At 36.9% G+C, this 19,454-nt stretch overlaps 1 protein-coding gene across 1 annotated transcript in view; it reads right to left on the bottom strand.

The window, feature by feature from the left end:
- The window catches only part of TTN (titin), a 326,833-nt gene that overhangs the window by 95,501 nt on the left and 211,878 nt on the right, over nt 1-19,454 (bottom strand). The window contains 30 exon segments of the mRNA XM_040358499.1: nt 78-365; nt 483-604; nt 701-878; nt 1,144-1,291; nt 1,739-1,890; nt 1,971-2,255; nt 2,346-2,460; nt 2,774-2,961; nt 3,950-4,252; nt 4,347-4,649; nt 4,746-5,015; nt 5,248-5,514; nt 5,604-5,728; nt 5,822-6,230; nt 6,324-6,602; nt 7,504-7,773; nt 7,860-8,126; nt 8,334-8,502; nt 9,171-9,268; nt 9,404-9,670; nt 9,747-9,870; nt 11,856-11,998; nt 12,811-12,937; nt 14,323-14,462; nt 14,554-14,820; nt 14,921-15,187; nt 15,988-16,254; nt 17,335-17,461; nt 17,769-17,908; nt 18,577-18,840. Coding sequence (XP_040214433.1) covers nt 78-365; nt 483-604; nt 701-878; nt 1,144-1,291; nt 1,739-1,890; nt 1,971-2,255; nt 2,346-2,460; nt 2,774-2,961; nt 3,950-4,252; nt 4,347-4,649; nt 4,746-5,015; nt 5,248-5,514; nt 5,604-5,728; nt 5,822-6,230; nt 6,324-6,602; nt 7,504-7,773; nt 7,860-8,126; nt 8,334-8,502; nt 9,171-9,268; nt 9,404-9,670; nt 9,747-9,870; nt 11,856-11,998; nt 12,811-12,937; nt 14,323-14,462; nt 14,554-14,820; nt 14,921-15,187; nt 15,988-16,254; nt 17,335-17,461; nt 17,769-17,908; nt 18,577-18,840 — 6,369 coding nt within the window.

The raw sequence follows: 19,454 nt of genomic DNA, 5'->3' as shown, positions 1-19,454 counted from the left end.
ACAAAACACACATAGCCTGTCACAGATTCTTGATTATAAAGTCAAAGAATAATTGTAATGGTTTAGAGGGAGCATACCTAGAATATTAACTTCAACAACTGCTGTAGCACGGCCAGAGGTGTTTACGGCTTCAATAATGTAAGTTCCAGAGTCGCTTCGTGTACTATCAGTAATGGTAACTGTAGAATGTCCAGGCTTGGATTCAATGTTTATCCTCTTGTCAACTCTTAAAAGACTGTCTGCTTTGTTCCATGTTATTCTTGGCTCTGGCTTTCCGTTAATTGTGGCAGGTAATTCAATTTTGGTTCCAGCCTTCACTGTTATACCAGCAAGCAGTTTAACATCCAGGAAAATTTCTGGGGCCTCTGTATGAGAACATGGATAGCGGTGTTAAAAAGAGAAATATATACATATAAAATATTTGTTTTTTAATTACATAACACAATATAGCATCAGATAATCATTGTGAACATATTTCATACCTTTGGGATCTGTAGCTAGTATTTCATCTGTTGGCTTGCTTGGTTTACTGGCACCAAGTCTGTTAAGTGCCTTTACACGGTAGGCATACCACTGCCCTTCCGTAAGATTGTCAACTTGGAACCTATAAAGAGGTGGGCATTGGAACATATTAGAATCACCAGTATCCACAGATTTCTTACAAATGTTCTAACTGATACTTTTGGCCACTCATTCTTACTTTGTTTCTATCACAGAATCACCACAAATTTCCCATTTGTCTGTGCCACGCTGGCATTTCTCCACAATGTATCCCTTAATACGTGAACCACCATCATATTTTGGTGGTTCCCAAGTGAGGAAGATTCCTTTTCCTGTCGGGTCTCTCCATTTAACATTTTCAGGTGGGTCAGGAACAGCTATATCAAGAAGTGTCAAACAGAGTAGGTTTTAGTAAACAGAGAAATATAATATCTAGGTACTTTAGGCATGTTTACTCATTGTGCCATCACATTACAATTGAATTGAAAAGTTATAAAACAAGCATAAGAAAAATAAATAAACAACCAGACATTTGTCTAGGACCCTGATTTTACTTGCCCATTGCTGTCTCCAGTATATAAATATATAGAGTATATAAGTAATTTTTTAAAGCTTTAGCGCAACAAATGAACTTCCACCTACTTGCTGGTGCAGACATGTTTACTGGCTCATCAATGTATGCGGGTTCTCCTGGTCCACACTTGTTACATGCAGACACTCTAAACAGATATTCTTTGCCTTGGATAAGGTCAGAAACAGTGAATTCTTGATCGATTACATTGTCCATAACCTATAACATAATGTAATATAATAGAATTTAGTAATATAGCAATATAGTGCTGTTATTCATAAAATCGTATCATTAGTACTCTACATATACAGCAATATTTGAAGATATTACTTATGTTATTTTGGGTCTGTGTCGATTAACTGCTTCTCTTCCCAAACAAGCATATGTGAATACAAAAGAAGCTTGCAGAAGGTCAAATGCAGGTCGAAAGGAGGTCAACTGTAGGTCAAATGCATCTTTCATTTGTGAAGGATTTTTGAAGCATCACAAACTAATCTCAAAAACAAGCTGCATTTACCCATTTATACAAGCCTAATACCTGTTGACACAGGTCCTTTTATCTGTTTAAAAGTCAACAATATTTGGACAATGGGAATGTTTTAGTGAGAAGTTTTATACACTATAGATATGCAATTAAATCCACATTAATACAGAAGTCAATAATACCCTAGCCCATGTTTTGCGGTTGACTTCTCGTTTCTCAATGAGGTACCCAGTAAGAGGGCTGCCACCATCATTCTCAGGAGCTTCCCAGGAAAGGCTGACAGAGCTTCTTGTAAGATCCCCGACCTTGAGTTCTCTGGGAGCACTTGGATGAGCTAAAATAATGTTTATGTAAGTTAGTTTATTTTAAATATACCAAAAAGTTAAATCTCCAAGAAATAACACTAGCTCTTACCAATAACGTTCACATCAATTTCTCCAGATACTGATGCTACAGTGTTTGTCAGCTCTAATGTGTAGATTCCTTTGTCAGGGCGTTCACTTGGGGAAATGACAAGCTCTGCAAAGGCAGCAGTGGTCTCTATCTTTACACGGTCATTGTTTTCCAAGATTGCTTCGTTCACTGACCATACTGCTGTTGGAGTAGGATAGCCTGTGATTGGAACACGTATTTTGAGGGGTTCGGGGACAATTACTTCCAGACCCTTTTTGAAGGCACTTAAGTCCAGAGTGGGTGGTGCTGCAAAAAATAAAATAAATGGAACAATTTTGCAAATTGCAGAACTCAAATAAAATTTCTCCTTTAATGGACATAAGCACTAAAACTTACTGTGAGGATCATCTGCGGTAAGAGGTCCCAAGCTTTCTGTAGGATCTGATATGCCAGCTGCATTTTCTGCAGATACTCTATAGTAATAGTTTGCTCCAGCCTTCAGACCAGTTACCTAATTATTTAAGATATACCATAATAAAGTTAATAATTTGTGCAAATTAAAAAACCTGAAAATATAATCTAAATTATCCAGTTAGATTTATATGTAATAATTCAGCTGATAGATTGGAACAAGCTACAGAATCAACAGAATTAAAAGTTCTCTATAACTCTTGGAATATTCTCTAAAAAGATCTTGGTGTATTTGGAATTAATACAAATACTCCAACATCATGGGGCGATGGTAATGATTGTGGTTTTAGTGTAATTTGCTTACTTTTTGTAAAACTTTGAGTACTACTGAAACAGAGAAATTAGGAATGTACCTTGTATGTAAGATCAGGAGCCAGTCTCATGTTGCAGCGTATCCATTTGTCAGTGCCTTCTTCACATCGTTCAATAATGTAGCCTAATACTGGGCTTCCACCATCCTCAAGAGGAGGTTCCCATGTGAGCTGAACAGAAGACTTGGTTTGATTTGAATGAGTCAAGTTGATTGGAGGGCTTGGTTTTTCTGAAAATATACATGGGGAGATTTAATAATGATATTACCACACATCTTTGGCCCCTAGTGGCCTGCACCTAATTCAGGAAAGCCTTGCAACAGTTACACACAGCTTTTCAAAACATGTGCCAAGTTCAGGTAAATCTTGCTACCTCCACTTTTAGAATCTGACAATATGGCTGTGGTAGATTCTTAAATAACACCAACTCTATGTTTGCATACAGAGATATGCTAGTGCTCAAAATGGGGCATTTTATGCTTGGAAGATAGGGTTCACTGGTTGCTATGATGCTGGCACCATACCAGTAACAACATAGCAACAGATGACTCATTCCTGGCCCCATTCAACTGTCAAGAGATTGCCCAGCAGACAGCTGAAAGTGAACAAAGGGGCGTTGATGCTAGTGACATTATTGTCCAATGACCATATGTATACAGTCACATCACCAGTAGTGTTGTACCTAACAAGGGTCTAAACATGAAGACTGATAGCACATAAGTACGTTATTAGCAAGAACATGCTATAAAAGGGATAGGGCAGGTGACACAATCTGCTTAGTTATTTTAGTAATGAAGGTTTTATTGTATTTTAGAAGTATCATGTTTGAGGCCCCATCTAAACTAGCATGCCATCCTACTGTTTGTCTGTGACTATGGCAACACAGTTAAGATAAACTTTGAAACAGTTAGGAGTGATACCTGTAGCTGCTATTTCACATCTAAGAATATCACAATTACACTAACCTTTTTGCAAGATGCATATTCAAAAGGGGTGAAATTTATTAAACAGATTGTGGGTTTAGCTGATTTGAGTGAATGGAGTTTAACCGGCATGAACAGAAGGGCTTAATATTACCCCTTTAAAAACTAGTAGCTGATAAAACGAGCCAATGAGCATCTTCCTCAACAGCCTCCCTGGCAGCACACCACCTTCTCCAATACTACAAATAATTTTGACACTTTAAACTGCAATACATGATCATAGATATATACATACCAATTGGATCTCTGATCTTAACAGCAGGTGTAGCAGCACTGGGTTTGCCAATTCCAGCTTGGTTTTCAGCTCTGACTCTAAAAATGTATTCTTTGTTCTCCACAACATCATTAAGAGTGGCTCCCAGTTCATCAGACTTAGTGATCATGGCTGTGTCCCATTTGATAGAAGCTCTGTCACGCAGCTCAATAATGTAAGCTGTTATTTCAGCTCCGCCATCATACTCAGGTGTCTCCCAAGTCAGCGATGCACCAAAGCGATTGACATTGCAAACAGATACATTGAGAGGAGGTCCAGGAACATCTGTAATATAGATAACAATCAATATTCCATTTGCAGATCAAAAAAATCCTTACAAAATCAATCAGATATGGTGTCGATTTTTCACTGTACTTACCAAACTTGCTTCTTGCTTCAACTGGTCTGTCTGTTTCCACAGGTTCACCAGCACCAACTCTGTTTTTGGCACTGACACGGAACAAATATTCTACACCTCCCTTCTGGAGTCCAGTGACAGTGTATTCACAGCTGTCTGCATGGTCAGTAACAAGGACCCAAGTCTTACGCTTGACATCTCTCCTTTCAACAATATAACCAGTAATTTTGCTGCCACCATCTGACTCTGGTTCTTCCCAAGCCAGACTGACTTCCCCATCATATGTATCAACCACTTCTAGATTTCTGACTGGTCCAGGGACATCTGTAATAAACGTAAAAAAAACACTTAAGCTGTACTGGCAGCAAATAAAATGTGGCTTCTTAAATTTTTGCTAAGGTACTGGCAGGTACAACATACCAATAACATCTAGGTTAATGTGTGCCTCTGCCTTTCCATGTTTATTTTGCAGGATGATTGTGTATTGACCCTTGTCTGCTTTCTTTGTTTCAGGAATCCTGAAGTTTGTTGCATTTGCTGTAGTATCCACGTGTACATCAGACAAAGATTCACCTTCTCTACGCCATTCAGCTTCTGCCTTTGGATAGGCATCATATGGCACAGACATTGTAAGTGGCTTTCCTGCATCGATTACAATGTTCTGATCTGCTGTCTTTATCTTTGGTACAGCTGTTAATAATGAAAGATGCATATATTAACGCAATGACTGATTTTTACATCATTGAAATAACAATAATTAATTAGAATTAACAATAATATGCTTAATTAAACTGGAAAAGAAAAAAAGAATAAACGCTTTGCATAAAATCTATACAAACATAATACCAGAGTTATGTGACTATGACAATGTTACATTTGTATTTTGAGCATGTTTGCATGCATAGATATAAAAATTCTGTACCTGCTAGTTCAAGTTTTGCTCTAGCATCTTTATCCTTAGCCACAAATCTGTATTCGCCCTGATCTCGGGGTCTGATTTCACAAACTTGTAGCCTATGGACCTTTCCTTCACTCATCATTTGATGTTTGTCTCCCTGGACAATGATCATGTTATTTCTGAGCCATTTCACCTCTACTCTGTCCTTATTTAGCTCAACCTCAAAGATAACATCAGAACCTGGAGCTTCAAAAATGTCAAGAGGTGGTCTGATAATCTCAATCGGTATTTCTGGAAATAAGAGCAAAGAATAAAATACATGTAGAAAAATCCCATTAGACTGAATTTGCACCATCACAAAGACAAACTGTTTTGTTTACCTTCAACAAAAAGTCTTGCTCTTGATTTTCTCTCGTCTACTCCACAAGAATATTCACATTCATCCTCTGGTCTGCAGTCTTTAATAATAAGTCTGTGGAGACTTCCATCTTTTTCAAATAGATACCTTAACAAAGACATATGATGAGTTAAGAAAATGAGATTATAAATATAAACAAGGTGACATAAACAAACAATGTGATTTAAAATGTTTCCTCACTTTTTATTCTCTCTAAGTTCCCGGCCATTTCTGTACCATTTCACAGCGGCTTTCTCTTTTGAGAGCTGGCAAGTGAAAACAGCATCCTCAAACTCAATAACAGTTTGGTCTTGGAGATGTTGAACAAAATCTGCTGGAGCTTCTGTGATCAAGAGCTCAGCTACTGCCCTGTCTTGTCCAGCAATGACTGTGTACTCTCCTTCATCCACAAATCCACAGTCCTTTATAATAAGAGAATGCTTGTACTTGTCAACCTTATACAATATTCTTCTGTCCAGAACAACTTCTTGGCCATTCTTCATCCACATGACTGTTGCATTTGGACGGTTAACTTTGCAGCAGAATGTGACTGATTTCTTCTCCATTGTTTCAATATCTTCAATAGGTTCAACAATTCTCAAGTCCTCCTCTGAAATAGAAAAAAAATTGTATAGTTTAGCTCAATGCCATCTAACCCCAAGGGATGACTTGTTACAATTCTGCAGTAGTAGTAGTTACTTACCTACTACTGTTAGGGAGGCAGCAGACTTGACATGTTCACCTCTGTGGTTTGCCAATGAAATTGAGTAATTGGCTTGGTCATCTGACTGAGCATCCCTGATTCTAAGAGTATAGACCAGATCTTTGTGTACCATAATATATTTTGGACTATCAAATATTGCTTCATCATTTTTGAACCACTTGGCTTTGGCCCCTTCTGTATTAACTTCACAGTTAAAGACAAGTTCTTGTCCTTCTTTAACTTGTTGGTCCTTTAGAGGAGTAATGATCCTGAGTCTCTCTGTAATGTAAAATTATGCATTAAAAACAACATACATTAAGTACATTCTTTTCATTAGTACGTCTTACATATGCAACAAAAGTAAAGCTTTTGTTATTAAAAAAATAATGTTTTTATATATGTGAAATCCTTTTTTTATAAAAGCTAAGAAGCAAAAACTCTCCCAAGAAACAGAGTTATAAACAGTAGGATGCTTTCATAAATATTTGACATTGAAGGCAATTAATAGAGCAATATAAAACAGAGCTTAAACCATATCAGAATACATTACAAATAATCTGATACCAGTTGTATTTCAGTTTTCGGTATCACATACCTGCAAGGGGTAATCACAAAGCATAGTGCTTATAAGAATAGAATCACTGGGCATCCCTATATTGGAATTTAAAGTGTAACTAAAGGCAAAACTTTTTGTTTCGTTTTGAAAAGAATGAAGAACCTCTGTCTTTATTGATTTCTGTTTTTATTGATTTCTGTGTCCCCGTTAGGGAGAGTCACCATTTATGTTATTATTACTGTTATCATTGAAAGTTAAAGTGAAAATATTCCCAAGTTTTGGGTTTCCCCAGAAAAGAAATAGAGGAGGAAATCTTCAAATAGGGACTATAGTTCTGGTGACACAAGTGACAACAAGGGAAAAAAACCCTGACAGGGCTTATAACTTTCCCTTACTATTCAAATTGAAAAAAAAGCTTTCCCATTAGTTTTACGTTAGGGTATGTTCAGTACTTAAACTGCACAACTTCATGTGCACCTTCTATGTGGACCTCCTCACAGTGTAAAATAACAGTGTACACCTATTGACACTTTTTACCCATTGCCAAATTTCACATATAATTGTTAATAATTTTTCAAGTAACTGACAAACCTAAATTAACATATTGGCTTTATATTAGCTTACCAATTACTGTCAATTCTGCCGGTGCCCTGGATAGTCCAATCATGGCAGCATAAACTCCTTCGTCTTCTTTAGGAACTGCATCTTTAACAACCAAAATTCGCTTTTTGCCATCAGATGTGATGTCATATTTATCTCCAGCTTCAAGAATTGTGTCATTCTTAACCCACTGTACTTCAAAAGCTTCTTTAGAAACAGAGCAGACAAACTCTGCCTTTTCACCCTCAAGTACTTCAAGATTCTGTGGTCTGGAAATAAACTCTGCAGCAAGTTCTAAAAGGAATCAACTTTGCATTAGTTGACATTACTAAATGACTGGTATTGGGCATTATCTTGCACAGTGCCATGATCTCTCTTACCTTTGATTCCAAGTTTGCCTGTTGTACGGGAGTTTGGCAGTCTACAGTTGTATTCACCGGCATCTTCCAAACGGATATTGTTGATTATCAAGATCCTCTTCCTGCTCTCAGCAATGTGTTCATATCTTCCACCATCTGGCAGCTCATCGTCTCCTTTAAACCAGGACACATCTGCACTAGCCTTGGAGACTTCACAGACTAGTTTGACAGATTCAGATTCACATGCTTCAATATTGGGTAGATTTTTGGTGAAAATAGCTTCTTCCTCTGAAATGTAATCAAATGCATGCAAACATAGTTAATATGTGACATGCATTACATTATATGCTTATTATATATAAAATAATAATTTTTTGTAGACATTACATATAACTACACAGAGAATCGAGTAGTAAAGTATAAAATGTAATGGTTTTGGGACCTGCAAGGCATTTTAATAAGGAAACACTCTGTGTTATTTATCGTTGGCCTTACCAATGACTGTAAGCAACCCTGAGGTCTTGGCCATTTTCGATTCACAGGTATATTCTGCTTCATCATCAAACACACATTTGTTCACTACTAAGGTGCGTGTGACTCCTTTAGAGATAATATCGTATTTCTTGCCCTTTCGAATTTCAATTCCGTCTTTGAACCAGTGGACCTGGCATTTGAAAAAAAGGGATCAGAATAATCCAAATGAAAAAAGTTGATGCTGTTTTACTTTTGCATGCTCATTTAAATCAACAGCATTAAATACATTTTAACCATCCTGGGTGAATGATAAATAATGACACAATGGAGTCTTAGAATTCCAAAACATGACCCTATGGCTTCACTTATCACCTGACACTGCTAGTTTCTGAAGCATGCAGTGACTGTATGACTTAAAAGTGGAACTTCCGCTCATTTATTTCCTCCCCCTCCGGTGCCACAATTGGCACCTTTCGGGGGGAGGAGGGACAGGATAGGTATCCTGTTCCTACTTCCGGGAGTCCGAGCCACGGCCCGTGACATCACTGCAGGGCTCCCTCCTCCTCCCTCCTTCTTCCCCTGTCACCGGCCAGTAGGAGAGAGGAGCAGGGCCTCTCGCAGATTCACATGCTTCAATATTGGGTATTTTTTTGGTAAAAAAATAGCTTCTTCCTCTGAAATATAATCAAATGCATGCAAACAATATGTGACATGCATTACATTAGACGCTTATTATATGTAAAATAATTAATTTTTGTAGACATAACATATTACTATACAGAGAATCGAGTGGTAAAGTATAAAATGTAATGCTTTTGGGTCCTGCCGGAGTAATGACAGCAGAAGCGAGCCGCTTACCTTGGCACTTTCACGTGAAATTTCACACTCAAACCGGGCAGTTTCCTTCTCTTTAACTTCAAGGTCAGTAAGAGGTTTGCTAAATTCCACAAATGGAGCTGAAATTTGAAAAAAAAATGGCAAAACTTTACTGATTGACTTTAATATTGTACTGTTGATTTTTTTTACGCTTTCTGCTAAAACTTTATTAACTTCTGTACATGTCTAAACAAAAAAAAGAAGTTGGAACTTACGTTCCACGTTCAAGAATGCAGATGTCTTGAAACCCTTGGCATCACATTTGTATGTTTTTGCATCATCAAGTGTGCAGCCATGGATGATAAGTTTTCTAACTCTTCCCTCAGCGATGATGTCATATTTTTTGGTTTTGTGGATTTCTTGTCCGTTCTTAAACCATTTAACCTCAGCAGTCTCTCTGGACACCTCACACTCAAGTACTGCAGTAGCTTCTTCCTCTACTGTTTGGTCCTCAAGAGGTTTAGTAAATTCAACTGGAGGTTCTGAATGATTAAAACATCCCATTAGAAAACATTCTACTGCAACGTCTCTTAAAAAAAAATCAAATGAAAAGTGTACCTTTCACAGTTAGGTTGGCGTGTGTCTTAAAATCTTTTGCAGTGAGTGTGACTTCTCCAGCATCTGATAATTGCACATCCCTCAGAGTAATTGTGTGAACCCTTCCTTCAGCACGTGTTACAATCTATGAAAAAGAAAACAATGATGTAAAAGCAACCTACATTTGCAATATTTAAAATTTTATTTTTTAATGTATATATAAAAATAACATTAAAATCAAATACATTTATTCTAAACTACTGTAGGCTATGCCCTTCTATTTTATGATAATCAAAGTGGTTATAAACCCATTTAAAAAAATAACAAAAACCTGCAAGACAAAGGAATAATGAGCTATGTATTGCATACTAGCTCATTATGAAATACTTACCTTAGATTGATGCTGTTGCAGCAGTCCCTGTACACCAATGTGACCGGTGACATGTCTCCTGGACTTATTTCCAGGTTTGCGGGCTCCGGCGCTGTGATTGACCGCTGTGATTGGAAGCTGCAAAGACGATTCTCCTGCGCATGCACGCGGGAGCCGTCTGTCACGGCACAGGCCCTTTAGAAATGGCATGATCGAGCAGTTTCTAAAATGTGTATGCACCGATGACGTCGGCGCAAGCGTGTATGGTGAATATGTCTTAAATGGTGAAAGTTTAGGAGATATTCACAGTACCTACAGGTAAGCCTTATTATAGGCTTACCTGTAGGTAACAGTGGTAGTACATGGTTTACAACCACTTTAAGCACTGTAATTTATACAGCTAAATTTGATAAAGATTTTGGATAGCTACTGTACTACAGTAAGCATACATACTTTACTTTCTGCACTTGTGTTATGTATATAATGTTGTTTAACTTAATGTTTCTGAAATAAATGTATAATTGTACACATTCTTTCTCTGTCTCATGTTCTTTAAATCATATACAAACATGAACAGATTCTGAAAAACATGAAGGTAAAGCGGTGTTGTTGCCCATGACAACCAGATGCTTTGTCTAACATAGAGCAGGTTTAGAGCAAATACTACCTCCACCCTAAACAGGTTAAATAACAATAGCTAACTCTTTTAAATCAGGATCATGAAACTATGTACATTATGTATTCATTTTATTTTCCATTATGTTATTCATGTTCCAAATACATTTCAGCAACAATAATAACCCTTTTCTCAATTTACCTACAAATATATGCTTTACAATTTTCATGATATGAGAGCTGAATGAGTGAATAGCGTTTGTATTACATAATATGGCATTCTACACTGAGAAGGCCTCCAATGTGTTTTATGCAATAAACACAGAAAAAAAAATAGCATTCTATTCATATTTAACACAATTAAACTTGATAAAGCAAAACATTTTAACTACAATGCATTAGTATTAGCCAACACATGCTTTAATTATTAAAAAGAGAATTCTAACTATAACAATTCATTAATTTATTTAAAACATAAATAAAAAAAACACATTTAACAATGTCAATAAGCATTCATAATTGTTTAATAAAATGATTAGCATGATTGGAAACATTTGATATAATAGATAATGTGACATTGCTGAAAGAGGCTGACAACCTCTGGTATCTTAAAAATGTAAAAGAAGCACTTGAAGCTGGGATATAAATAGCAGGCAAAGAGGACCTAGAGTGCAAATCTGCCTGCAAAGTTATGCTTTCAATTGCCTGAAATGGAATTTTAAGCCTGCTAATCCCCATATATGCACAATACTTTACTACAGTTATCAAGTGAATGAAAAACGAATCAAGAGAGGCATGCACCTCATCAAGAGAACATTATTAACAGTTCTGTCCTGATGTAGCATTATAACAGTTTTAAAGCAAAAATAATGTTTACATTTTGTCCCTGAAAATGCTTTTGTTTCAGTGCAAAAGTTGTTTTCAAGGTTTGTGTAAAAAAAAAAAATATATATATATATATATATATATATATATATATATATATATATATATATATATATATATATATATATATATATATTTAGAATCTATGCATTCATATGCATAAGATATACTCAGAGTTCTGCTATATGTGTTACATGTGTCTCTCACATTTTATTCACTAAAAAGACAAATTTTATATTTTGAAGTTCAAAAACTCTTACCTTATCGCTGGATTCTAGTTTTTGGTCTTTGAGGAACCACTCCACAGGTATCCCTTCATAGGAGAGCTCACAATCAAATGTAGCTGATTCCCCAGCTGTCACGGTCACATCCTTCAAGGGCCTTAGCAGGCCAATAAGACGGGCTTTTCCAAAAGAAGAAGACATTTTTCATTAAAGTCCTTGCTCCTAGGGAAGCTAATGCCCCTCACTCTCTAAAATCCATTGTGGCTGTCCTCCAGGGTGCAGAGAAGTGCACTGAAACTATTTAAGGGCTACCACTGGACTCTGGCCTCCTGGGATCACAAATAGGTGGAGCCTCAATTTGCATATGGTATCTCCTTACACCGAACAGAGTCAGCAGTACACAGTATGTGTGTAGAATCTGTCCACCCATCCATTAACCATATGCCTCCGGCTACATATAGCATATCCCTTCTAAAATAGTAAAGGGCCTATTGGACAGGGACAGCTGCCACCTTGTTACCCTATCCGCTGCTGTCAATCAATCTCTTGGCATTTTCCAAAATTGACAACATAATGCTCTCTCTATCAGCACTTAACATGCCAACACAGCAAGTCTTTCTTTGTAACAATCTTCTTTCGTAACAACTGGAGAGACATCCAGGCTATCCATGATGACGCATGATGATATTGTGAATATAGTTTATTAATTTAGCTAGCTAACTATTTTTTAAAACTATACCTCTAGTAAATTCCTAGATATAAAGGAAGATTTTTTTTTAATTTTAAAGCAATTAAAAAAAAAAATTAGACACATTACTCAGTTCCAGTGCCCCTTTTTGCATATTTGATAAATGTTTAAAATGTGTTATTTATGGACATATGCAAGCAATAATAAGGAGGGCAATGCATAATAAATAAAAAAATGAAAGCTGTAGTAACACATAGCAATTAAATGATTTCAGTTTATTGAGAAGCCTAAAAAAGTTATTACCTTTCACTTTGAGATGTGCACTAGACTTTGCATTGGCTGCTTGGAAATCCACACCACCAGCTTGGTCCATTCGCACATTGTAAAGGATAAGCAAGTGTCTTTTGCCTTCTTCCTTGATTTCACAGTCCTAAAATAAATCAATATATTGACTTTAACACCTGCAACATTGAACAGCCCAAAAAGCAAAAATTGCCTAGTAGCCTAGTTTTTACTCTCACTATTTGTTTTTGTCTTATTTATATTAAACCCATAGAAATATAGATAACGCAGAAATATAGATAATCTAAAACAGGCTCTTCTAAATTTGCTTGCAGATCATACTCATATAAACATACGCAGATAAACTCATCTTGTTAAAAAAAACTAATGAGCAAACCTCCTTGAAGTTCACAGGCTCTATGTAAAACTCTGCTTATATGGTTAGTTCAAAAAACTGTAAAGGTGACCTAACACCAGACTCCCTTCACACCCACACCCAGTCCCTGCTGTACTTACCTACAGTGATCCTCAACTGTAAGAGCTCCTGCAGCTGCTCCACTGGTCTTTTTTCTGTCCAGCCCTGCCAGGGTGGACTAGATAGATTCTGATTGGTTAGCACCATCACATGGACTGTGCTAACCATACAGAATCCATCTGTCCTGTCCCAGAAATTCTAGATGGAGAAGAGAGATAGCAGCAGGGATAATGCCTGGACTAGTGGAGTGGCTGCAGGAAACCAGACAGCTGAAGATCGCAGTAGGTAAGTGCAGCAGGGACTGGAAACGTGGGGAGGGGGTCTGTTGTTACGTCACCTTAACAATTTTTCTGTAAAGGATAACTAACCCTTTAAAGTGAACTTGTTTGCCAATTCAGGGCAATGCAATAGGTTCACTGATTGAAAGCACCCTTATACTTATCTAACACTCGCTTTCTCACAATATCTGTTTTCCATGTAGCACATGCATAGGCTAAAACCTAGAGCCACCCAGTGGTTTAATAGAGAGATGGGGGAGCAAAAGGAAGGTAAAAACAATAATCCTAGGGTTCTTCTATCTAGCACACTTTTTTTGCCCTGAATTGTTAAAGTGCAGGTTTGCTTTATGAAAACACAAAACTTTAAGGAAAGACTGTGGCTGCTGTAGATATATTTGGTTTATCCAGTAATTATTATAGTGATTTTTTAAAATATTTTAGTCCTCTGTGTTTCCATATTTTTGATACCTGTCAGTGCAGTATGAATCACTCATAGGAGTGACAAGTGTGACATTAATTTCATAAACTGGAAGAATGGAAAATGGAAGAAAAAGGATTGGGGAAAATTATAGAGAGGAGAGACATAGCTACTATCGGTGGGAAGGGCTTGACCACACCTTTCCAAAATACACAAAAAGCTTGATAATAGGAAAGTGCAGTGGTTTTCTTTTTTATATGCCTTCTCTGTAGCATATGTTTACCAAAAGCCCAGGTGCTATTTAAATTAAGTTATGTTATGACATCACACATTGCTATCAGTATAAATGGAGCTATGCTTACTGGAGAAGGATGTAATGCTTCTCCTTTGAGTTTCCAATTAGCATGGACATCTTCTTCAGATATCTCAGTTTCAAAGCGAGCAGTTTCTGTTTCTATAACCTCCACACTGTACAGCGGACGGACAACCTTGATGTCACGATCTAAGGGATAATGTAAGCAAGTTAAAGCTGAACCTTAGCCTCCACCATCATAATAATTTTTTTAAAACACCTCATGGATCATAAATCTTACCTTCAATATTCAGTCTGGCAATAGTTTTATCTGTTCCGCAATCACAAGCATATTCTCCAATGTCTTTCTTTGAAGCTTTCTTTATTATGAGAAAGTGTTTCTTTCCATCGACCTTAATGACTACATTCTTGGATGGAATTATCTCCTGTCCATCCTTGAACCATTTCACTGGTGCTTTGGCCTTGCTGACCTCACAATGCAAGACCACTTCGTCTTTCTCTACAGCAGTGTAATCTGACAGTTTGGTTGTAAAGTATGGATCACCCTCTGTGACAAATACATATAATACACATCAATAAAAAATATATCCCTGCGCAATCCAGTGAATTTTCAGATTTATGCACTTATATAGTTAGTCACAACTCACCAAGTACAGTAAGCTTAGCCTCGCTGGTTTTTCCCATGGCCTCAACTTTGATTAGTGAAGTGTCATCCAGAGTGACATCCTTGAACTTAATGGTATGGAATTTGCCCTCGTCATGTATTGAAACCAGCTTGCTGGGATGTAGACGCTGGTCATTCTTAAACCAGCTAACTTGAATGTTGTCATGAGATAACTCAATTGTAAATTCAGCTGTTTCTTGCTCTTTAACTGTCACATCTTTAAGTGGTGTCACAAATTCAAGACGAATACCTACGAAAGTGTACGCAAATTATTGTTTAAGTCAACCTCCATTGATTCTTTAAAAATGAAAACAACAGGTAATAATTTAACCAAATATTCGATACATATTATCAACGTTTGCCAAAGCAATATTGATAAAAACGATTTATGCTATTTTATAGACGACAAAGATATCTTAAATAAGAGTTAAGATTTATTTCAATTATTTATAAATTAATAATTGAATTAGTTATGAATTTATTTTGGTAGTGTGACGATTTGGGGATTGTTTAGCTCATTGGTAATGCAAAACAGTGAGTTTACTCCACGGCAGAAGTACATTTCGGAGCTTTTTGCTGCCCATTTTTATTTAAAAGAAAGCAAAAATCCACACATGGATATCTTCTTGTGCAGGGGGCTCTCACCATCAATATGAAACATAACAAAGGATTCAGGAATCTTTATCAGCCCTGTGGCTCAGGCCTCATGCCTCGGTCCATCTGACTGTCAAACACACAGCTCCAGTGCTCGTTTACAAAACGCTGTACCTCTGTCAGCCTGGCTTCTTATTCTGCAGTGCAAAACAACTACTTTGTCTGTCCTGACCTGGACAGTAAGGTGCAGATATGCACCTCTCACTGCTCCTTTCACACACTGACCCCCTCGGAAGGGTGGGGCATTGAGCTCTAATACTGGCTCTAATATAAATACAGCACACATCTGCACCATTAGTGTGCCTGTTTCCTGCAAAACCTGGCCTAGACTGCCATTTTAGACCGTGACATGGGCTCACCCTGCCACAATGTTTATTATATAAAACAGAAACAAACCTTCAATTATGAGTTTGCCACTGGTTCTCTTGTCCTCTGCTTCAAACATGTATTTAGCTTCATCTTCAAAGGCAACTGACTTGAGGACCAGAGTGTATCTTGTGCCTTCAGCAATAAGTTCATATTTGTCATCTCCTGTGAGTTCCTGGGAGCCTTTTAGCCAACGTAAAGTCTTAGGCAATCTTGAAGTCTCACATTCAAATCTTGCTTCATCCTTTTCGTACACCTTGACATCACTAAGTGGAGTGATGAAGATGAGTGGAAGTTCTACAAGACAAGGCATAAATAAGCATTTAAAATTTTTTATTGTTACTTATTAATTGTTATCTACAGGATAAAAATGTGTTATCTATAATTATTTTTCTGTCTAGGAATCAGCAAAATGCAGCCTTAATAAACAGTTGCTTGGATTACAGGGCAAACTGCATGGACAGGTTAGGTCTATCGGTAACATTACCATACTATATACATATACTGTATATTCTACATAGAAACAATGGGGTTGATTTAGTAAAGGTAAATAGGCTGTTCACGTTGCAAGAGAGTTTTTGCTTAACTTATTAAATGTGTTGAAAATGTACTTTGCAACAAATACTCAATTACGTGCAAGGGAAAAAAACAGTACTTTTTTCTTTTTACATGATTGGATGATAGAAGTCTGCAGGGCGTCACCTTATTCACTGTTAAGGGCTCACAAGTTAACCCTTGCAAAGTGAACAGTCTATTTACAGTCTATTTCTTGAGAAATCCATCCCCACTGTGTTTAAAGAATAATGGAGGCTGCCATGTTTGATCAATTGTCAGGAAAAATCTCAGAACCCAGTGGGGGCTGGGCACTATTAACATCTAGAAGTGTTGCATAGTAGTGGTACAAAAAACTCTGCAAAATTTCACTGGCCACTGAAAGTTATGTATGAAGCTTCTTCCTTCACAGTGTATTGTTGCAGTCAGATTTTACACCCCTGACAAAATTACTTTAACATGGGTGTTGCCTAAAGCACTACACCTATAGGTAAGGTTACATACAATAAACTGATCTTTTTCACATACACATCTAAAAAAAATCTTAAAAAAACTATAGGTTCCCTTTAATCAGCTCCTGTGTAGTATTCAAGTGCATGTGCGTGTCTGAGACTGTGGTAAGAGCATTACATTTTAAGATCCTAGATTGTGTAAATGTGAATGGTTAAACTTTATAAAAGGCTGCAAATATATTCCATGTGCCCATGCCAAGAATAGAATAGAATAAATAGGTAAATGCATTATGAAAAAGCAGTATCTGGATATAGTTAAAACAAGTTTTATAACTGTAAAGAGGGTTCATGTAGTAATAAAATAACATCATACCTTTCACTTTGAGATTGGCAGCATTTTTGGCATTGGCAGCCTGGAAGGAAATCTCCCCAGTCATGTCCATTTTGCAGTTATACAAGATAAGGACATGTTTCTTTCCATCTTCTATGATTTCACAATCCTTTGATTCCAAAAAGCAAAATGAATTAATAAACTATATAAAAGAGATAGTTACATAATGAAATGAACACATATAAGGAAGCATCTTTTGAAAACTAAAGAAAAGTACATTTTTTACTGTAAAAATTAAAATCAATATAGCATTTCAGTGTATTTAAGCAAACACAAGCAAACAGTTTATGGGTTCACACTATTCTAAGTTTCCTTAAAAATATCTATATAGGAACTTTAAGGATTTTTAAATAAATACATAAACAAGAGGAGGATAGACAGCTGATTGTATAGATGAATTGTACAGATCAACTTACCGGAGATGGAGATAATACTTCTCCCTTAATTTTCCATTGGGCATGAACGTCAGGTTCTGAGATTTCTACTTCAAAACGAGCTGTTTCACCTTCAAACACTTCCACTCCATACAAGGGGCGCTCTACTTTAATAATGCGTGCTGAAACCACAAAAATAATGGGGGACATTTATCAAAACTAGATCAGCTGTACATGGCAACCAATCGGTTTCTGCCTTCAACTTGTTCACTTAAAGTGGTTGTGAAGTCAGAAGTTTTTTTTTATTCTTAATGTATTAAGATAAAAAAAAACTTCCATGTGCAGCAGCCCCCCTCAGTCCCCCTAAAACTTACCTGAGCCCATCTCGATCCAGCGATGTTGCACGATAGACTCGGCTGGCCAGGACTCTCCCTCCTGATTGGCTGAGACATAAGCAGAGGAGAGAGAGGGGGCAAGGCTGGGCCACGGCTCAGTTTCTGAATGGACACATGGAGCTGTGGCTCGGAATTGCAAGCTGCTTGCTGTGGGGGCACTCGGCAGGCGGGGGGACAAGAATCACCAAAGAGGGACCCGAAAAGAGGAGGATCTGGGCTGCCCAGTGCAAAACCAGTGCACAGGGCAGGTAAGTATAACATGTTTGTTATTTTAAAATAATAATAAAAAAAACAAGACTTTAGTATCACTTAAAGCTTTGAAAATGAAGATAGAAGCTGATTGGTTGCCCCAAACAGCTGCCCCAGTTTTGATACATTTTAATGTGTTATAATGCAAGCAAACAGAAAGGATTTTATGGCCTTTAATTTAATAACTTCCTTAGCTGATAGTCTACCTTCAATGTTCAGGCTTGCTTTAGTTTTGTCAGTTCCACAGTCACATTCATAATCCCCTTTGTCCTTTTCTTCAACTTTCTTGATCTTCAGGATTCTGCGTTTGCCTTCAGTCTTGATAGTCACAGTCTTTGAGGCCTTAATTTCTTCACCTTTTCTCAACCATTTTACTGGCACATCTTTGCTAAGCTCACACTCAAGAGTGATGTCATCTTTTTCCACTGCAGTGTAGTCTTGCAGTTTTACAATGAAGTAAGGATCAGCCTCTGCAAAAAGATCACCCATAATAATTAATAAGGTGTATACCACATCAAAAGGAGAGAGGTAACATACCACCAAGCATGTAGCCCATTCCTGACTTTAAGACAAATGACAAAGTAACACATAAAAAACATGTAAAAAAAACACACATACATACCAACATAGATAGCATTCAATAAAGTACAAACATAGATAGCACAAAAACATAACTGCCATAATATAAAAGATACTTACAATCACCACAACAGAGTAAAGTAGACAAAATCAGAACGACAAAAAAAAAAAAACAGGTACATTTAAAAGTAAAACATACAAACATGTAAAATACATATAAAAAAGACAAAGACTGCACAAAAATATATAAAAAAATCCTAAAGACTACAATTAAAAGTATACAGATATAAAACAAAAAAATGACCTACAAACACTTTACATAGATATAGCCCTAGCAGAACAAAGCTATGACTTTTCAAAGCTTATTTGAAATTTACAGAAAGAGAACATGGACAAGGACATACTTTTAGACACTGTTTTTAAATGAAAGGGATTAGTAATTATGTTGTTTGTCAGTAGTGCTCAGTTATACTGTAATTTGTGAGTAATGCTCGGTTAGTAGAAA

This window comes from Rana temporaria, chromosome 6 (assembly GCF_905171775.1).
Source record: "Rana temporaria chromosome 6, aRanTem1.1, whole genome shotgun sequence".
In the NCBI taxonomy this organism is placed as follows: domain Eukaryota; kingdom Metazoa; phylum Chordata; class Amphibia; order Anura; family Ranidae; genus Rana; species Rana temporaria.
The sequence above is the reverse complement of the archived record's forward strand: the minus strand, read 5'-3'. Positions and strand labels throughout refer to the sequence as shown.